General features: G+C 36.3%; 1 protein-coding gene across 2 annotated transcripts in view; it reads right to left on the bottom strand.

Moving 5' to 3' along the window:
• nAChRalpha4 (nicotinic acetylcholine receptor alpha4) overlaps nucleotides 1–18,670 on the bottom strand; it is a 384,984-nt gene that overhangs the window by 83,920 nt on the left and 282,394 nt on the right. For both annotated transcript variants that reach the window (XM_033347108.2, XM_076618476.1), the window contains one exon: nucleotides 3,394–3,530. In XM_033347108.2, the coding sequence (XP_033202999.1) occupies nucleotides 3,394–3,530 (137 nt within the window). The remainder of the gene's footprint in view (nucleotides 1–3,393; nucleotides 3,531–18,670) is intronic.

Genomic DNA, 18,670 nt, shown 5'->3' with positions numbered 1-18,670 from the left:
ACGTGTACAACTATGAGCAATGTTATTTTGTCCTAAAGATCTTTTTCATAAGATTTAGGACAAAATAACATTGCTCACAGTCGTATCTTTTTCATAAGATCATTTAAGTTTTGAATTCCCATCCTACGATATAAAGTTTGCATCATCGATTTGAATTATTTCGTTTCAACATTTTAAATTATTCTGTTATTTTTTATTCAAAAAATTGTCAAGCAACTATATTGCTCTTCCTCTCCTTGTCCTTGTATAAATGTATGATAAATTAAAGTGAAAAGTTAATTGCTTTCAATTTAAGAATTCTCATCAGCATACGTCACTTTTACAAGTTATCCAAGCTTAAAGTCTAATTTAGATTACAGGCAAGATATTGTCTGAAAGTTTCGTGCGAGTGTTTATAGTTGAGTCAATTAAAGATAATTTCCTGAAACGTCGAGGCGTGGTTTGTAATTATGTCCCGCAGTAAAACATACAGTTTTCAGTTTTCCTTTCGAATGCTCCTTTTCGTTTCGACATTCATTAACGTATTAAAGTATATAGTAGTCTGCTTCTTTATCTTAGTTGCACAGAAACGATTTTGTTCAATGGAAACCATGTTACGATTGGCTAAGCTAATACACCTGAAGATGGAAAGATATGTATAGCATAAAAAACAAAACTTTCTGCGACTTATTTATAACATTCTCACTTTATCATATCATTTGCTTGTAAAACAAATACCAAATATTTCAAAGTTAATGGATATTTATTTGTATTCGAGTAATCGTCGATTGGAAAGGATTAAAAAATTCAGAAGTAACATAAATGACACATTAACACTACACCTAGTCTCACTTTGAATAATGTATTTTAAGTGTAGTTTTCAAGTTCATTCAACATTTCTTAGTTTCATATATAATCGATCAAAGCTGAACCATTGGATGCAATAAAAATACAGTACAACGAGGAAACTGTAGAAAGAATTTTAAGAAACCTGTTCTCAAACGATCTTTTTCTTCGACACTCGACAATACAATGAAATTTTGCATAGTGTTGCTCGGTCTCACGGACTGAACACAATATGCCGCCACAGGTATCTGCGAGTCTTCAGGCTGACCAAAATGGATCAAAACCACCCGAGTACCACTAAACACAAGAAGATCAAGTATATCGCATCTTAGGTAAGTTGAAGTGTTCTCAAGTGTCTTAGGAAAATCACAGTAATTGTAATCGCACTAATTTCCCTGTTCCAGGTGCGTTTCGCTTTCAAAATCAGCTCTCGATTCTACGGAAAAATCTGCTAACAGAACTTCAGATCCACCGATAACGACAAATCGTACGATACAAGAATAGAGGCAGAGCATGTGAAACAATATCTTGGACAACGCAATTCAAATTCAGAAGTCAGAGGTTTCATCAATGAACGCTTAACACTAAAACTACCACACCAGTCAAATTGACTGGTTTTACAATTTTATTTTAAAATTCCTACTTTATGTTATATTTTTTTTCAGATGTAATGACCTTCGCAACGATAACTAAAAGAATAATATAATGAATTTTATTTTTATTTTGTTTCTTATGTATTGAAACTGAAAATAATTTTGTATCAAGGCTAATGATACCAATTGTTACACCGGGTGACCCTCTGCCTGGCCCAGATCACACACCGCGGGCCAGACGGACACCAGATGTCCGCTCTTCCGTACAGCGTACCCTCAATAGCCTTAAGTATGTTCCATAAATCTCAGGAATTTCCTAGTAGAGGTCCTTCAAACCAAACAAACGTCTGTTTCCGAAGAATTTCTAAAGACTCTTGTCTACCACGGCGTGACAAGGGAAAGTTAGTTTTTCTCACGTATGCTGCAACTTTCCTCCCACCAACCACTTTCTCTGGAGGGCGGTTAAGGCCCTTCGTTTAACCAATTAACAACGAAGCCAATTCCCTCACTCTCCTAACTAAAATCGTCACCAACAAATCCGATGGTCCCGTGCGCTAGACACACCCATCCTTAGCTTTCCTCTGACACAGCATCGTCACTCAACTTCACTTCTTCTACATCGTTGGAAAAGTCAACTACTAAGTATACCGCTAATGCCAATCGGGGCAGTCTAAGCATAACGCGAAAGTCGGTCTCGGTATTGTCGAGCCTACATTTCCTCTCCTAAATATCTTATAGTGCTACGTCCACTAATACATTAAATCCAATTATAAGAGCCCAGCTCTAACGTACCTATATATATCTTATCTTCGTGCGATAAGTGATTATCTATCTATCTATGCTCATCAGTGTAATCTAAGTGTTGGAAATATATAATTTATAATTCTGTGAATCACAGTGTTATACAAACTCAATCACCCCTATTATCTCACCGGAAATCAGGGGATCGATCAAGTCGTGGTGTCGATTGTTATAATCGTAACGGGAATTTGACTCCCGTTGACGTCTCTCCTAGCGACAACGTCTCCCCGCGATTGGTCGAATAAACACCAATACCAGTCAAAACGATTGGTACTTGTCAAAGTGTAAAAGGATGCTGCAATTTGTTCGTCAAACCCCAGTTAACCAGTTTCCTCGTTTTGTACAACTTGCCACACGTTTTGAAAATTTGTACTGCGTGTCATTCCATATGATGATATCAGTTATCAGGAAAATTCTAGATGCTAACACTAGAAATACCACAGCAGTCAAAACGACTGGTTCTACAATTTTATAAATGTGTCAACCCTCGTTTAGGAATCCCAGATTGATTAATAACACCAAAAATCTATTACATAACGTGGAATTTCTTCTGTAAGAAAGTAATAAATTAATAAATATAAAAATATTCTATTATTACGTATTTTTTAAAGACCAGTCATTTTCACTGGCTTTTGTAGAAATAGCTTCGCGTTAACTATCGGTAGTTCTAGTGTTAATATTCAGGCAGGTACGCGTATAATTGGGCTATAGGCCGTTAACAAATGAAACGAAATTACGTTATGTCTGTCAGCCGCAACCTAACTTTCGCGAATAATATGAGAAAAGGCAAAGCGAAACGCGGCGATCGAACGCAGCGAGATTTACGCGTGCGTGAAATTCAATTGGAAAAATTGAATCGCTACAATAAACTAGATTTGATTTACAGGTTCGCGGAAGCGAGAAAAACTTCGATTCCCAGCGTATTTATCTCTGGGAACGAATAAATATTTTTTGTACGAAGGTAAAGTTTGCAGCTTGTCTGCAAACCACTTGACGTTTCTGCTTGGATGCAACCGCAAATACGCGGCGAACTCTGTGAACGTGTTTCCGGGCAAATGCGAAACTTGCGCCGCTCGAAGATCATATTGGAACCTTTGTACAGTGCGATATACCGGAGAAGTCTGTGCTAACAGACGACTATTTGAATTATTCGGAATATGTTTCGAGCACTTACCTTATCGAGACGAGTATCATGGCGAATATCAGGTACTTTCCAAGCAGCGGCACGACCAGCGACGTAGGTGGAATGATCTCGACGACCAGCAGGAAAAACACGTGAAGGCTGATGAGAATGGAAATGGAGAGCGTGACCTGTAATGATAATTTATTCCCTTAAAACTGAATTTTGCCATCGATGAAATATCAAAGGCCACGCGTTTAAGTAAGACTTTTTTTTTTTTATTTATTTATTTGAATTTTACAATTTGTCCAGTAGGACATTTGGTAAAATATTATAGCTTAGTGATATAGTATTATAACATGTGGATGGCTACCCCCAGTGGGATACCATCTTCGAATTTGATTGATTTATTTCTTTAATTATCTCAGATAATACGAGTTTGTTAGGTTATGTCTTTTGTGAGATCTGTTGGGTGTTTCCTTTTTAATCTTCTTTTTATACTTGATGTGTCGACCGTTTCCGCTGCCAGCCGGTTTGGGTGCGTTGCTATTCTTGACTTTTGTAATGGCAGAAAATGTAGTTCATTATAGAGCGTTCGGTCGAGTTCTGTCTAAATCTGCCCCGGACACTCTTTGGTCGTACATTACGTTTTAAAGGAAGCTCTAAAAGGAAGATCATGTTCGCGTGTGTGCTCCTGAAAGTACTTCAGGGTTCTTTGATTGATCCACAGATTTTACTGTTGAAAGTTTACTGTTACTCGATGATTTTATACAGATACGAAAGATTTCTCAAAAATTCATATTATCCGTGGACTGCAACTAATACATTGGTATACGATAGTTCGCAATATCAATTTGCATGTATCTGTAAATGTTAAGGGGGTTGTCCTGAATTGGAATGTTCTAAAACAGCGTTTTTTGGTGATTTTTTTTAGAAGGGGAAGAAAGAAATGAAGTTATTGAATTTTGAGGTATGGTTATGTAGAGGATGAGTCGAGTCCGTGATGATTGGTGGTTGGTGGCTGTAGATGTCGCTCTGCTGGGGGTACTGCTATATTTTCTTCCTATTTAGAATCGTGGAATAAAAATCGGACTTCGGTCGCCGGGATTCGATCCCGCGTTTCGAACGTTCGTAACCTAATGCGCTAACCACTGCGCTACTGTCGTCCGTTAGTTGTTTATGTCGAGTAGCGGTATTTGTGCTGTCGAGCAAAAAGAGCAATACAAAAAGATTTTTTTTAAAGTAAAAAAAAAAAATTATAACAGATTTCTAAGCCAATTTCATGGGCGTCTGGTCGCTGTTGTCTTCAATCGGCGGGAAAGATCCACCTCGTAATTCTTCGCGGAAACGAAAAACCAAAAAAGGATTAAATTATTATATATTTTTCTTCTGGGTGAACTAAACAACGGCAGAGAGAAATGTGAAATTAAAAAATTTGGCGGGTTTAAAAAAAAGTGTTCTTTAAAAAAAAATAAAGATACTAAGATACTATAACAATTATTTAAATAAACTTTTTTCTGCCGTTTTTCTAACTGTTTTTTCTAACTTATTATATAGGACAGAAATCCTAATTTTTAATATTTCTGAATAAATAAATTCTATAAATATGTTATCAAAATATATAGAATATAATAAGAAAGCAATAAGTATAAGATAAGCTCTACATTTCAAACTGAATGATATTCAAAATAATTAATAAATGTATAATAATTCATGTAATTCGAAGCTCTCAAAATGTACCGCCGCCAATTTACAAAATTTCTACAAAAAATTACAAACTGTTCGTTCTAACCAGCCTAGTGATTACAGTGTTAATTAAACATTAGGAAAATAATAACAATACAAATTCAATTTCAGAATGGCAATTCGATAAAGTTGATCTTTGGCAAAATGTTTCCGAATCTTCGATCCAGATCACTGTGTGCTTTGGTTACGGAAAGTAGAATGTCTTAGATAGTTATCTCGCTGCGACACGTTCCGCCGTTATTAATCCCGAGTTTCCGAGTTACGTTTCCGGCCACGAACAACAGGATCTATCGGGTTTATAGTACGTTAGCACACAGACTGCCTTCCACGGTACAATTGGGTCAATATTGTTCTATATTGATAGTTGACACACCTTCCGAACTCACGGTAAATTGGATCTTGTCTAATATCGAGAATAAAGAGAACACTATCACCACGACCATGTTCAACTTCGAACGTATGACGCATTCGTGAAACGATCTTGTAATTTGATTTTCCAGCAAGCTACGCTCCTTATTTGACGTCGCGAAATAATTGAAGCATTCAGCAGGAAACGGATAAACCGAGACGCTGGATTTCTTCTCCTTCCCTAATACGTTTCCCTACGACTTCTAATTTAAGCACATCCTTCTGTGAAAGTGTAAATTATGTGGATAATCAAGCAGGATTAGATAAATTTGACAATTATAATTTCCTTAGAAAGAATATTTTATTTTTCTTTTTGTGAAGCAATATTTTATTCGTATATAAATTATGTACATAATAAATCAGGGTTAGATAAACTTGATAATTATAATTTCCTTAGAAAGAATATTTTATTTTTCTTGTAAAGCAATATTTTATTCGTATATAAATTATGTGGATAATAAAGCAGGATTAGATAAATTTGATAGTTATAATTTCCTTAGGAAGAATATTTTATTTTTCTTGTAAAGCAATATTTTATTCGTACATAAATTATGTACACAATAAAGCAGGGTTAGATAAATTTGATAGTTATAATTTCCTTAGAAAGAATATTTTATTTTTCTTGTAGAGCAATATTTTATTCGTATATAAATTATGTACATAACAAAGGCGGGTTAGATAAATTTGATAGTTATAATTTCCTTAGGAAGAATATTTTATTTTTCTTTTAAAGCAATATTTTATTCGTATATAAATTATGTACACAATAAAGCAGGGTTAGATAAATTTGACAATTATAATTTCCTTAGAAAGAATATTTTATTTTTCTTGTAAAGCAATATTTTATTCGTATATAAATTGTGTACCTAATAAAGCAGGGTTAGATAAACTTGACAATTATAATTTCCTTAGAAAGAATATTTTATTTTTCTTGTAAAGCAATATTTTATTCGTATATAAATTATGTACATAACAAAGGCGGGTTAGATAAATTTGATAGTTATAATTTCCTTAGAATGCATATATTATTTTTCTTCTTGCAAAGCAATAATTTATTTGCATATAAATTACGTATTTCATAAAGCAGAGTTAGATAAACTTGATAGTTAGAAGTTTGTTATGATGAATACCTTATTTTAAATTATATAAAGGAATATCTTATTTGTATATAAATTGCGTAGATAATAAATTAATAGTAACAAACGAATTTGATAGTTATAATTTTGTCATGATGAATATCTTATTTTAAATTATATAAAGGAATATCTTACTTGTACATAAATTACGTAGATATTAAATTAATAGGAACAGACAAGTTTGTCAGTTACAATTTTGCCATGATGAATTTCTTATTTTAAATTACGTAGACAATAAATTAATAGGAACAAACAAGTTTATTAGTTACAATTTCATATTTACAACGAATATTCTACGTTGTAACATACAAGAATATCCCCATTTCTATTTCCAGTTGTTAATTAAAGAATCTTGAATTGTCATATTATATGTTTTAAGTAAAAAAATATAATCACACGAAAGTTAGTAAGTAATATTAGTAAGAAAAATTTCTCCAACTTAATTATGTGCATGCTACAGATTGTAAATGCGAGAATAACAGCAATAGGGTGAAAATGCTCTTTCTAAGAATTGTAATGTCGTCGTTAGTACGTTCTTTTCCAGAGAATCATTCTTCGCTATGGTATTGTCGATTTTAGGTGGTGCAGGTAACATGCTGGAGGACGCAGCATTGAACATCGACATATTTTGATGGAAATTCATCTTGGAAATGTTGGATATGTCGACCATCATCGATTGCAAACTCTTTGTCCTGGTTTCCGACTCGAAGTCGTCTTCGGTGTTCTGGTCAGCACTCAGCACGCTTCTCTCCACGTTGTGAATAATTGGTGAACAGCAACGAACTCCGTCCACCATATCAGGGAAGATCGATTGCTGATGCAGTATCTCTTCTGCTGAGATTTCCTCTTTCTTCGAGCACAGAGACTCGCTTGTTCGTATTTTTGTCTTTTCTATTATATCTTGAGCACGTCCTTTACATATATTAAATGCATTTTTTAGATCAATGCGTTCCTGCATTATCTGACCATCGTCCATATCGTCCAATTTGCTTTGGGTACTTTTAAATGCGATATATTCTTCTTCTAGTTCGCATAAAAGATTTTGAATGGCGTTTATGGAGACTTTTTCATCGTTGATATCAAGTATCGCTTGAAACGATTCTAACTGTCTCTTGAACGCTTCTCGTTTCAGTTTTAAATCTTTAATGAGCTTTTTTCGTTTGAGGGCCTTGAAGAGCTTCATTGTGAGATCACTTGCGATGCACAGTTGCTATTTATTGTGACGGGAATTAGGCCTCGCGATGCAATTAACGAGCTTACACAGTCGCTGCGAGATTCAAGTTATTGGGACTTGCTGCGCTGATGATTATGATGGAGTCACGTGGCACTATGTGCTTGTCACTGTCATTGGTATACACACTTGTCTTGAAGGTTTAGTGCACGTGTATCCGGCTCGAAGGATCACAATGTTCGATCGTTTCGCGAAGAGACGCGTAACTTCTCGTTTCGATACGATAACCGACACCAAGAATCAACCGATCCTCTATTTCCAAGCGAAGATTTCTTAGCAAATCAAGGTCTTCTACTCGAAGACTTAGTAGCAAGTGACATGTGTTCAGATCTAAAAGTTAGCAGCAAATGAAGTATCTTCTGTGACGGTGAGATTTATAAGGAACTAGCGATGGGTGCTGGCCGTGCCCCACCAGTGACCCCTAGGACACTCGTAGGTGAAAATGGCCCTCGAACATTGTACATGGGAAATGTAAATGTGTATTGTATATGTTTTGCCGGAATGAAGTATAATCCTAAGGTACGTCTTGAACTAAAATATATTGTTTGTAGTAATTAAGGGCCTCGACCGTAAGGAATGCTAAATTTCACAATGGTTCCTTAGGTTTATTACGGGCCCGAGTAAATAATTTCATAGAATAGAAGAAAATGTTACCTATGAAAAGGATAAGGATAACAAAGGTTTATTGTGTCATTGTTAAATTTTGTTTTTCGAAATGCAATGTTTCTGTATGATATAATTTTATCAGTGCGAATATTGCTTTAGTGCTTTCGTGAAATACGATGCTATAAGGAAGGGACGCATTAAAGCGAGGAATCATTGTAATTAAATTGACGTCGAAATTACCAATATTCTCGTATCCAAAGATTATAGTGTCGCTGCGTGCAATCGCTATTAAATGCTACGTGATTATCAGGAGTAACGGCCGTTAACTAACGGTGCATTTTGCTCATGGGTGTGGTACGATATTGCTACACGACTGATGGGCCCTGTCGCGATAACGGCGTTGTCTGTTTCGCGTTATCGCCAACTAATCAGAGCTTATGACGACCGACAACATCGTTCTCAGATAGACACGCGACATTTCATAAAATCTATTTTATATTAATCCGATTATTGGATTTTAATATGTCCACTTCGGAGTATAGAAATATAAATAAACGCAGGTTCACGTAAACCTAAAATACATTTAGACAGCCAAATAATTTTTAGATGACTAAAATATATCATGACTTATCGATATTGTATTCTTGACGAATATCGTTGCTTTTGGTACATATTTTTCTGTGCAAATGTTTTGGAAAAAAAGAAAAATGATGTGCGTACCAAGCTAGCTAGAATCTTCCAATCGTTCATCGGTCGATTTTCTTTTACGAAACTATATGGAAGAAAAACTAATATTTTAGAAAACCAGCCGCGAAGGATGGCGTGCAATGAAGAATAGGAGGCGTGACGTTTATAGAAATATATTGTCTCGCGTTAGAAATAATATCGCTCGTATAATAAATCTCGTTATTTGTACTTTTACGTCATATCCATTTTTCAGCTAAACTCGATTCGACCAACTCGATTAGTTTCCTGGACACTAAACTTTCCAAGAAACAGACTCTAATTTTATTCCTAAACAGAACGTTACTTTTCAAGAACGAAGTGAGAAAGATTTATCTTGTCTCGGTTTCTATTCGAAATTCTTATTTAATTTGCGATTTATTTACAGTTATAAATCAACGTTAACAGAGATTTGAAAACGTACACATCGAGAGTAGAGTAGAATAAAAATATAATTTCTCAGATATTCAGCTATTTCCAGATATGCGACTAGTGTGTGTAAATAATTAACGAAACAATATATTGCCAAAGACAATCACAGAGTTACAGTTTATAAGTACCATTTTTTGAGATTTGGAGTGACCGCCTGGTAATTACCGGGACGATTTAAATGCGACCCTCGGGCAGGTCGACCGCCAAGGATCTACGCTACCTGAGTGCTGACCTATCATAAACAGTGGGCCTATTGTACAGTTAAGGTATTTTAGAACCCCATGGAAAAAACTCATAAGGCAGGAAACTTTTTTATTTTATGCTATATCTCAGGAAAAGAAAATAAATTAAATATATACAAAATGATCGTAAAACCGATCTGGACGTACGGAATACCATTATGGGGAACAGCAGCAATGAGCCATATAAGCAAAATAGAGAAATTCTTAGAACAATACTAAGACTAATACTAATACGAATTACTTAGAACAATAAACGCCCCATGGCACGTTAAAGATGTGCAAGAAGGTTTTTTTTTTTTTTAATATTTATTAAAATTTACGATCAATTCTCGCGTTGAGAATTTTCAATAATTTTTCTATAACAGTAACATGGCTAATTATTTATAATAAGTTAATACTTATTATAGATGAGTATAATTTATAAGTGAGTATTATAAATAAGTGAATATTACTTAAGGGGGGGAGGGGTAAGGTTTTAAGATTTTTTTTTGCATTTTTTTTTTATTTTTTTAATTAAATGCATAACACCTTAAGAATATTGTGTCAAAATTTCAACTCGATTGGAGCAAAATTGACGAAGTTACGAGTATTTTTATACATGTCGGATGATATTACCTACTCGACCCGAGCGTGCTATTGTTACTTCGCAGACATTTTTTTCTCTATATAATAATTTCTATTTAATATTTTTTCTCTATATAATCTTACCCCCAGATCTATTTATAGTACTTAACGACTTAAGTACAAACCTCCTTATACCTGTACTGTATATTTTGTCAGTGTAGAGTAAAAAATTTAGCGTAGGAGTAAATATTGCATTTTCATTAAGTTTTGTGTTAAATTATTACTAAAATGCCTAAAAAAGTTATTAGATCTGATAGACAATCAACTGGTTCGAGATTATATCGACCTAGAAAAATTGTACCTCCGCATAAACGTAAATACGAAGGCACTTCAACAAATAGCGCGTCAGCTAAAAAAATAAAAGTGACTGCTGAAGATCAAATTACGAAGGATCGTGAAAAATATTATAGGATAATTGATGTTTTATTAGTCTTTTCAACAATTGCTACGCTAGTGAAGAGGTAAACCGATAAAATTCGCTTATGAACGTTTTATACCAGATTTTTTAGTGTTCAAAACTTTAAAGCGTTTTCCCCACAACTCACGTTTTCGAAGTCGGTGCCCCCAATTACTTCAAAACTACTGCACCGATCCTTTTGAAATTTTGAAAGCTACTTCTGTATATAATTTGCGAGGTAACGCTGTAGAGTTTTTTCAAATTTGGTAATTATTTTTATGTTAAAATAACAAATTAGCCGAGAATTTTCGCACAAAATCGCGTTTTTCCCTTCAAAGTATTCCAAAAAAGTGAAAAATTGAAATTTCGAAAAAATCTTCGCAGCGTTACCTGGGGAAAACTGTTACCTAACGAATGAACCTTAACTTTTTGATTTTTGATGATCCAGCACCAAGTTCTGAGGGGCGCCGCAATTATACTTTTTTCCGAGACACGTCCGAATAATTGCTGCCATTGCCGTATTTTTTAATATTTCTCCGCGAAAATTTTATACAATATTCTTCGAATGTCATACTTTAACGTGCTATTGGTTTTAAAAAAGAAATTTTAACTGTATCGTCAGAAAAAATTCACAAAAACATGCCTTTTTTTGTACGAATTAACCTTACCCCCCCCCTCAATTCCGCCCTTAAGTCCGTCTCATCAAGTAGTCCAGTGATTAGAGGGTTTCGGTGTTTGTTGACTCTTTTGCTATATCTGTCTCTATATTCTGCTATTTCCTCTTTGACTGTGGGTATCTTGAGGTCGCGATGTATTGTTTCGTTGGTAACATACCAAGGTGCATCTATTAAGGATCTTAGCGTTTTCGATTGGAAGCGTTGAAGTATTTCAATGTTGGAGTTACTTGCTGTTCCCCATAGTTGGATTCCGTAGGTCCAGACAGGTTTTATTACGGTCTTGCAGAGGGTAATTTTATTCTGTATGTTTAGTTTGGAGCGTCGGTCCGTCAGCCAATAGAATTTTTTTAGTTTGTCCTTTAATTGCTTCGTATTATCTGAGATGTGTTTTTTCCATGTTAGTCTTGTTAAGGAAATTCGAGGATTTGGGAATACAAATTAATGACTATATTTCCCATACAACAGTTATACATCTATATTCCTCTCTAAGAACATCTTGCACGCACGCTGGTTGCCAACCGACTAGCCTAGATTCTTCTAACATCTGGCAACAGTCTTTTGTCTCCACTGAGTCCTTGACGCCCTCTAACCCTTACACACACACTCTCATGTACAGTGTAAATGTATCACTTCCCTAACAAGTCTCTTGTCCAGGGTCATGCCCAGGTATCTGACTGAGTCCTGACTGAGTAGGAATTGTCGTGTTGTTGATGGTGACCTGGGAGCAGCTTTGTTTTCGGAGCGTGACGTGCTTTTATAAAATTGTTCGTAATGTAGTTTCTGAAGTTTCTAACAACGACCGGAGTAAGATACTGCTGCTGGTAATTAGATATTCGGAAATATTCTTAGAAGTTCGAAATGGATGGTTGTATAGTTTATATGAGACATTCCATGCTACGTGAGTTTCAAGTTGATCACAGTGCAACAGATGTAGCAATGTACGTTCGTTCTGCATTTGGCGGACTGTGTTCTACTCGTCGTACTCGCCGCAATGATTTGCGCAGCTTCGTGCTGAGAATTTTAGTCTGAAGAGGAACGTTTAACGAAAGTTTCTAGCGCAGACCGAATTCGTCGAAGAAAATTCAGAATCACCTATCCGGAACATTGCGTCTAAACTTTGAATCTGCGGCTCGAATGTTGCAGGTAAGATATGCATTTCCGTGAAAACAGATTAAGTTCGAGGCGCAACCCGTGAATTATTAAGTGCGAGATGTAACCGAATAAGTCGCTGAAGCACATCTCTGTCTGTATTTTACGTCACATACAAATTCGACACTTTTTGTCCAATTTATTCCTATGGTCTAACGTTGAAGTTTAACTATCGCGAATTACGAGCGCAATGAAGATTTTAGTACGTAATAAAGAGGAAACATTTCGATTTATTTAATTCCTTATTAAAATCACCAAGAACAGATTTTCGTTTATCCCTTTGATTCGACAACTAAATTTGACAACTGAAAATTGACAACTAAACTACAGACATTTTTGCAACTTTATACATTTACGAAGATAATCAAAGAAATGGAATCTGAGTAGAAATTTCTACCGTCCACTAAATATCATACTGAGTGCTCTACTTCAAATACTGTTAAAAATACGTTGTTTCGACCGTTCGCGGAGAGACGCGATCGCGAGATAGCACGTCAACGAGAGTTGTAAGTTCCCGTTACGATTAAATAATCGACGCCACGAACTGATCGATCCCCTTATTTCGATTATGATAATAAGGGTAGTTCAATGAAATTCCACAGAATTAATACAAATAAATTAATGTTTATTTCAACAACTTATTAACTAGAAAGATATAAATGGAACAAAAAAAATGTAACTGCGTTGATAGGTAATGCGCGATATATGAGATGTGTTGACGGTTCGACTTCTCGAAAAGTTCTTCACGCCTTTCGATTTTTTTCGTTTTTTCTGGAAGGCGACCCCCGCTACGTTCGGATCACGCCACGTTCTTTTACGCGAGGTAAAATAACGGCCACGAGTCGACGTTTCTGAAAGTCGCCCTGCTTAATGAATCATGCGCTTGCCACTACAATGTTTGTTTGCCGGGCAGACGCGACGATCCGTCCGCGACATTATAATGCCGCGATCGACAGTTAAGAATATGACCTATGGTAAGCCGCATGGCGTAACATACGTATTTTTGCACGTCATATGCGGTTTGCAATGAAACAATACACCGCGACCTCAAGATACCCACCGTCAAAGAGGAAATAGCAAAATATAGCGACAGATATAGCAAAAGAATCAACAAACACCGAAATCCCCTAATCACTGGACTACTCGATACGACGGACCAGATTCGCAGGCTGAAGAGGCACTACCCGCTAGACCTAAACGTTAGATTCATTTAATTATCCAAATTAAGCATATGCACTTACTTATAATACTTATAAATTATACCTATCTATAATAAGTATTAACTTATTGTAAATAAACAGCCATGTCACTGCGCCACGCCAGAAAATTTACTGAAAATTCTCAACGCGAGAATTGATTGTAATTTCAACAAATAAATAAAAAATAAAAAAAATATGCGGTTTGTAGATTTTTGGAATCTTAAATTTCCTAAAAATACATAAACATCTGCAGTCTGGTGGTAATTAAATAACGCATCTGACGAAAGCCATTCCAAACCATCAGACAATAACAATGAGCTTTTTAAAGAGCGTTAAAAAATGATTTTTTGTGTTACTTAGATAGCAGGATAAAATTATAAAATGAAACGAAGAAAAGTTGGCCGAGAGGCGGACGATGCTTTTGAAGCATTAAACTAATTAAACGATAAAAGATAATGTTCTGTGCATCGAGCATACGTGGAACGATTTATTATAAATTATTCGGTGGAAATAATGTTGGAATACAACGATATTAATCGCATACAGATGAGGTGATTGATCGAACGAATTCTTCCCTTCGTTGCCCACTAGCGTACGTTCGTTGGATGTACCGCGGCTGCTAGCGTGTGTGTCACGTAAAATAACAAAATAAAAAAGGAATTTGAGGTGAAAAATAAAAAAATAAAAAAAAGTTAATCTTGGAATTAGGATTAGTAATCTGTGGAAGACACAATGTTTGTGTTGAAATAATACAATGTGATATTTATTAAACAATTATTTCAAGAGTTATAAATGTGCGTTCTGGAATGTAGACAGTTGGCTAGTTATTCACAGACTAACTTTTTTTTTTTTTTTTTTTTTATTTATTTGTTGAAATTACAATCAATTCTCGCGTTGAGAATTTTCAGTAATTTTTCTGGCGTGGCGCAGTGACATGGCTGTTTATTTATAATAAGTTGATACTTATTATAGATAAATATAATTTATAAGTATTATAAGTAAGCGAATATGCTTAATTTGGATAACTAAATGAATCTAGCGTTTAGGTCTAGCGGGTAGTGCCTCTTCAGTCTGCGAATCTGGTCCGTAGTATCAAGTAGCCCAGTGATTAGGGGGTTTCGGTGTTTGTTGACTCTTTTGCTATATCTGTCGCTATATTTCGCTATAAGGATATGGATGGAACATTCGGCACGTCGGTGTCGCCCTTTGACGGCATAACGCTTTGTATCGCGAAGCTACTGGAAGGTTCCGTGGCACGTGCCGCCACAAAATCATCTACACAGGTCACAGTCATTACTGCGTAGAGAGTGGGGGTTCAAAATCTTTTCAAGGGTCATGAGTCACTAAGTCAGTCAGTCTGAGAATAATTAGCCAACTGTCAATATTCACAACGTTTATCTATATTTACTGTACTTATTGTTACCTATTGTTTAATAAATATCACATAGTATTGTTTCAACACAAACATTGTGTCTTGCACAGTTTATTAATCTCAATTCCGAGATTAAATTTCTAACAAATAAAGCTATCAATAAGGACTTGCAGGACCAAAAATATGAAATACAACGTAGCAGGGATTGCAAATTAAAAGATTATTCTCTCGTATTGAAAAAATCTTTTGTATCTTTGCGACAATGCAGAATCGGATGTAACAACAGGAATGCAAAAAAGAAAGAGAAAATAGAGCTGGGATATTGAAACGGAAATTGAAATTTATTTCCCATTCACTACACTCGTCAGATCTGACACAAACAAATTTTTATATTTCCAATCTTTAAAAAAAGTTTTAGATAGAAAAAGCTTCGATAACTTGGAAGCTGTAAAAAAAAAATGTAACAAATATTACTCTCGATGATGAATGATTTTTGCAAAATTATAACAAAATTAATGAAGGATATCTAGCTCGAGGCAAGTATTATGTTGTCCGAAAAATTTCTTTCGTCTTATTATTAAGGAAATCATAGACGCACAACGTTTTCTGTTTTATATTATTTTATCGAATTACGCACGATCGATTTTGTCCTGTTGAAATAAACACCGCGACATTTCACACACTTGGTTTCACGTTCGTACGAAGGTGCACTGTTGTAAAAAAACACGTTTGCGAAAGAAAGACACTTTTCGGACAACCTAATATAAGCTACTTTTATTAAATTTCGAGAATTTTGTAGAAGACTCGTTCTCAGAGACAAAATTTTCAGCATCGTAACTGACATAGTCAATCCAGTATTGGTATACAAAATCGCATATTCAACCGAGTAAAATACTTCTTTAAAATTTATTAACTGACGACGCGAACTACCCATGCATCGAGCTTGCGAATTGCATCGAGGGGTGTTTATTGAACCATAACTCCGACCAATTGATAAATACACGCGCGTGCATTAACGCGATCGCATGCAAGTCATTAAACTTATCAGTTGGTCGTTCGAATGGTCGCTGTTAACTGATTAATCAACGTAACGGCGCGCCTATCAGGCGCAATGAACGAAGTCAATTATTCACCGAGAGCATTTCTATTCGTCGGTCAGAATGACGTGAACTCGAATCGTTGCGTGAATGCAGAATTAAACCAAATGCTAACCGCAGCCACGACGTTATCGCCGATATAATGGCCACGTAGTGTCGTAGTAACGAAACGCAATCGGGCCGCTTCGGATTCGCATCGTAACGTTAATGGGATGGAATGGCTGTCGCTCCTACCGCAACGCCACGATAGAATCCGGACGACTTGAGCTTTCGTAAACCGAGTGGTTATCGAGGCCAACTATGGACCAGACACTCAGCTTCCGCTTTCCGTGTCGCATTTCTTGGCGAATATGGTGATTAGTCGAAGCGATCACCGATCGAACAGTAATTAGCGAATGGTAACGCTGTCGAACATACGGCTCGAGCCTCTTCACAGGCATTGTGAAATGTCAGGACATTTAACTCGCCGGTTCGGAAATGTCAAACGATTCGATGCTTGACTGCGCCCTGAAACTTCCTGCACCCTGGGCGCGGCCATCGATCGCGATCCGTTTCACGGAAAAATTTATGTAACCGGAACACCGATTGCCCAGGATTTAAAACCTGCTTCATTCCGCGAATAAGTTAGGTATACAGCCTAACTTGGGACATTTACAGTGGCTCCTGAAAGTATTCAAACGCTTCTAGAAACTTTCTACGTGTGTGAGAGTGTACTTTTTATGTACGAGAGTCAGTCAAACGCAAACCGAACTTTGCACATTTATATCTCGGTATAATGTTTCGAGAAGAACAATCGGCTTATTTTTCTATGTTCTTCCGCTTTTGCCGCTGGATTGCCAACTTTTTCATTCCAGTTTCGTAGAAAATGCAGGCTCGGGTGAGAAGCCAATCGCGCGCGAATTACTCTACGTCTTCGTCGTTGTTGAAACCTTCTCCTCCTAACGCTTTCTTCGGTGGCCATGATTTTGCTGAACTTTAACTCCTTCCGAATAATGGAAACCATTCTCCTACGACTAATATTAACTTTCCAGCGAATTTCATCATTCGTTATGCGACCGTGTTCGATCGCGTCTGAACTGCTTCGATGCTTGCTGGCGTTACACTTGTCTCGAGTCATCGCAGATAAAATGTCTTTTGACGTTTCTTGCTAATGTTTCATCCCCAACTGTAGTCGCGATCTATGCAAAAGTCCAGTGGGTTTTGTGCCTTCAAATAAAGTAAACCTAATAATCATGCGTTGTGCAACCAAAGACATACTGTTCCCTCGCTCATTGCGTTATTTACCGAAGGAACGATAAATAGAGCAGCACGAGGAGTTTTTAAATGTCATTAAAACATTTGGCTAAACTGTTTGAACTCCCATGCAGTTCCATGTGGATTAGTGACGTTGCGAAGGTGTGTCACACACGAACCGGCTAATATTTGACCCTCGTATTATACAGAAAACATTTAGGAATTCCACTAATACCAAATTTGAAACGGATCTGAAAATGTATGTACGAGTTGGGAGATATTGAATTGGACAACAAGTTCGTTCCTTTTTTCGTAGTTAGATGGATCCGAGTTTAAAAAATTGCTGTCAACTATTGCTGTATCGTCGTATCGTTGATTAGTTAACAAACAGCTGCAGAGTATAAAGCAAACATTTTTCGAGATACTCGTTTTTCGTTGGCCTGGCGCAAGTTGAAACGTAGTTTATTAAGACAACGCATGACCACATGTGTCAATCGTCACAGGACAAAAATTGGCGTGGCTTGTGTGAGATATTCCACACCATCTGTGGCATTCTCCCCATCTTACACGCTCATTTATTTCCTTCGTTAGAAAACTACTTGGACAATAAGAACTTGCCTTCTTTGGAAGACTGCAAAAGCAACTTTGAGCGTTTCTTTCTCTCAGAAGGTTCTCTCAGAAGGTTCTCTCAGAAGGTTCTCTCAGAAGGTTCTCTAAGAAGGTTCTCTCAGAAGGTTCTCTAAGAAGGTTCTCTCAGAAGGTTCTCTAAGAAGGTTCTCTCAGAAGGTTCTCTCAGAAGGTTCTCTCAGAAGGTTCTCTCAGAAGGTTCTCTAAGAAGGTTCTCTCAGAAGGTTCTCTAAGAAGGTTTTCTCAGAAGGTTCTCTCAGAAGGTTCTCTCAGAAGGTTCTCTCAGAAGAAGAAACAGTTTTACAGCGATGGAATAATAACGTGGAAAATTATCGAAAGGAATGAAGCATACATTGATTGAAAATAATATACCTAAAGGAGAAAACATATGCTCAAGTTTGGCAGTAAAAGCGGAACTTCCCGTCCCACTCA

The sequence above is a fragment of the Bombus vancouverensis genome, chromosome 5 (genome assembly GCF_051014615.1).
Source record: "Bombus vancouverensis nearcticus chromosome 5, iyBomVanc1_principal, whole genome shotgun sequence".
Lineage (NCBI taxonomy): Eukaryota > Metazoa > Arthropoda > Insecta > Hymenoptera > Apidae > Bombus > Bombus vancouverensis.
Note: the sequence above shows the minus strand (reverse complement) of the source record. Positions and strands in the feature narration are given on the sequence as shown.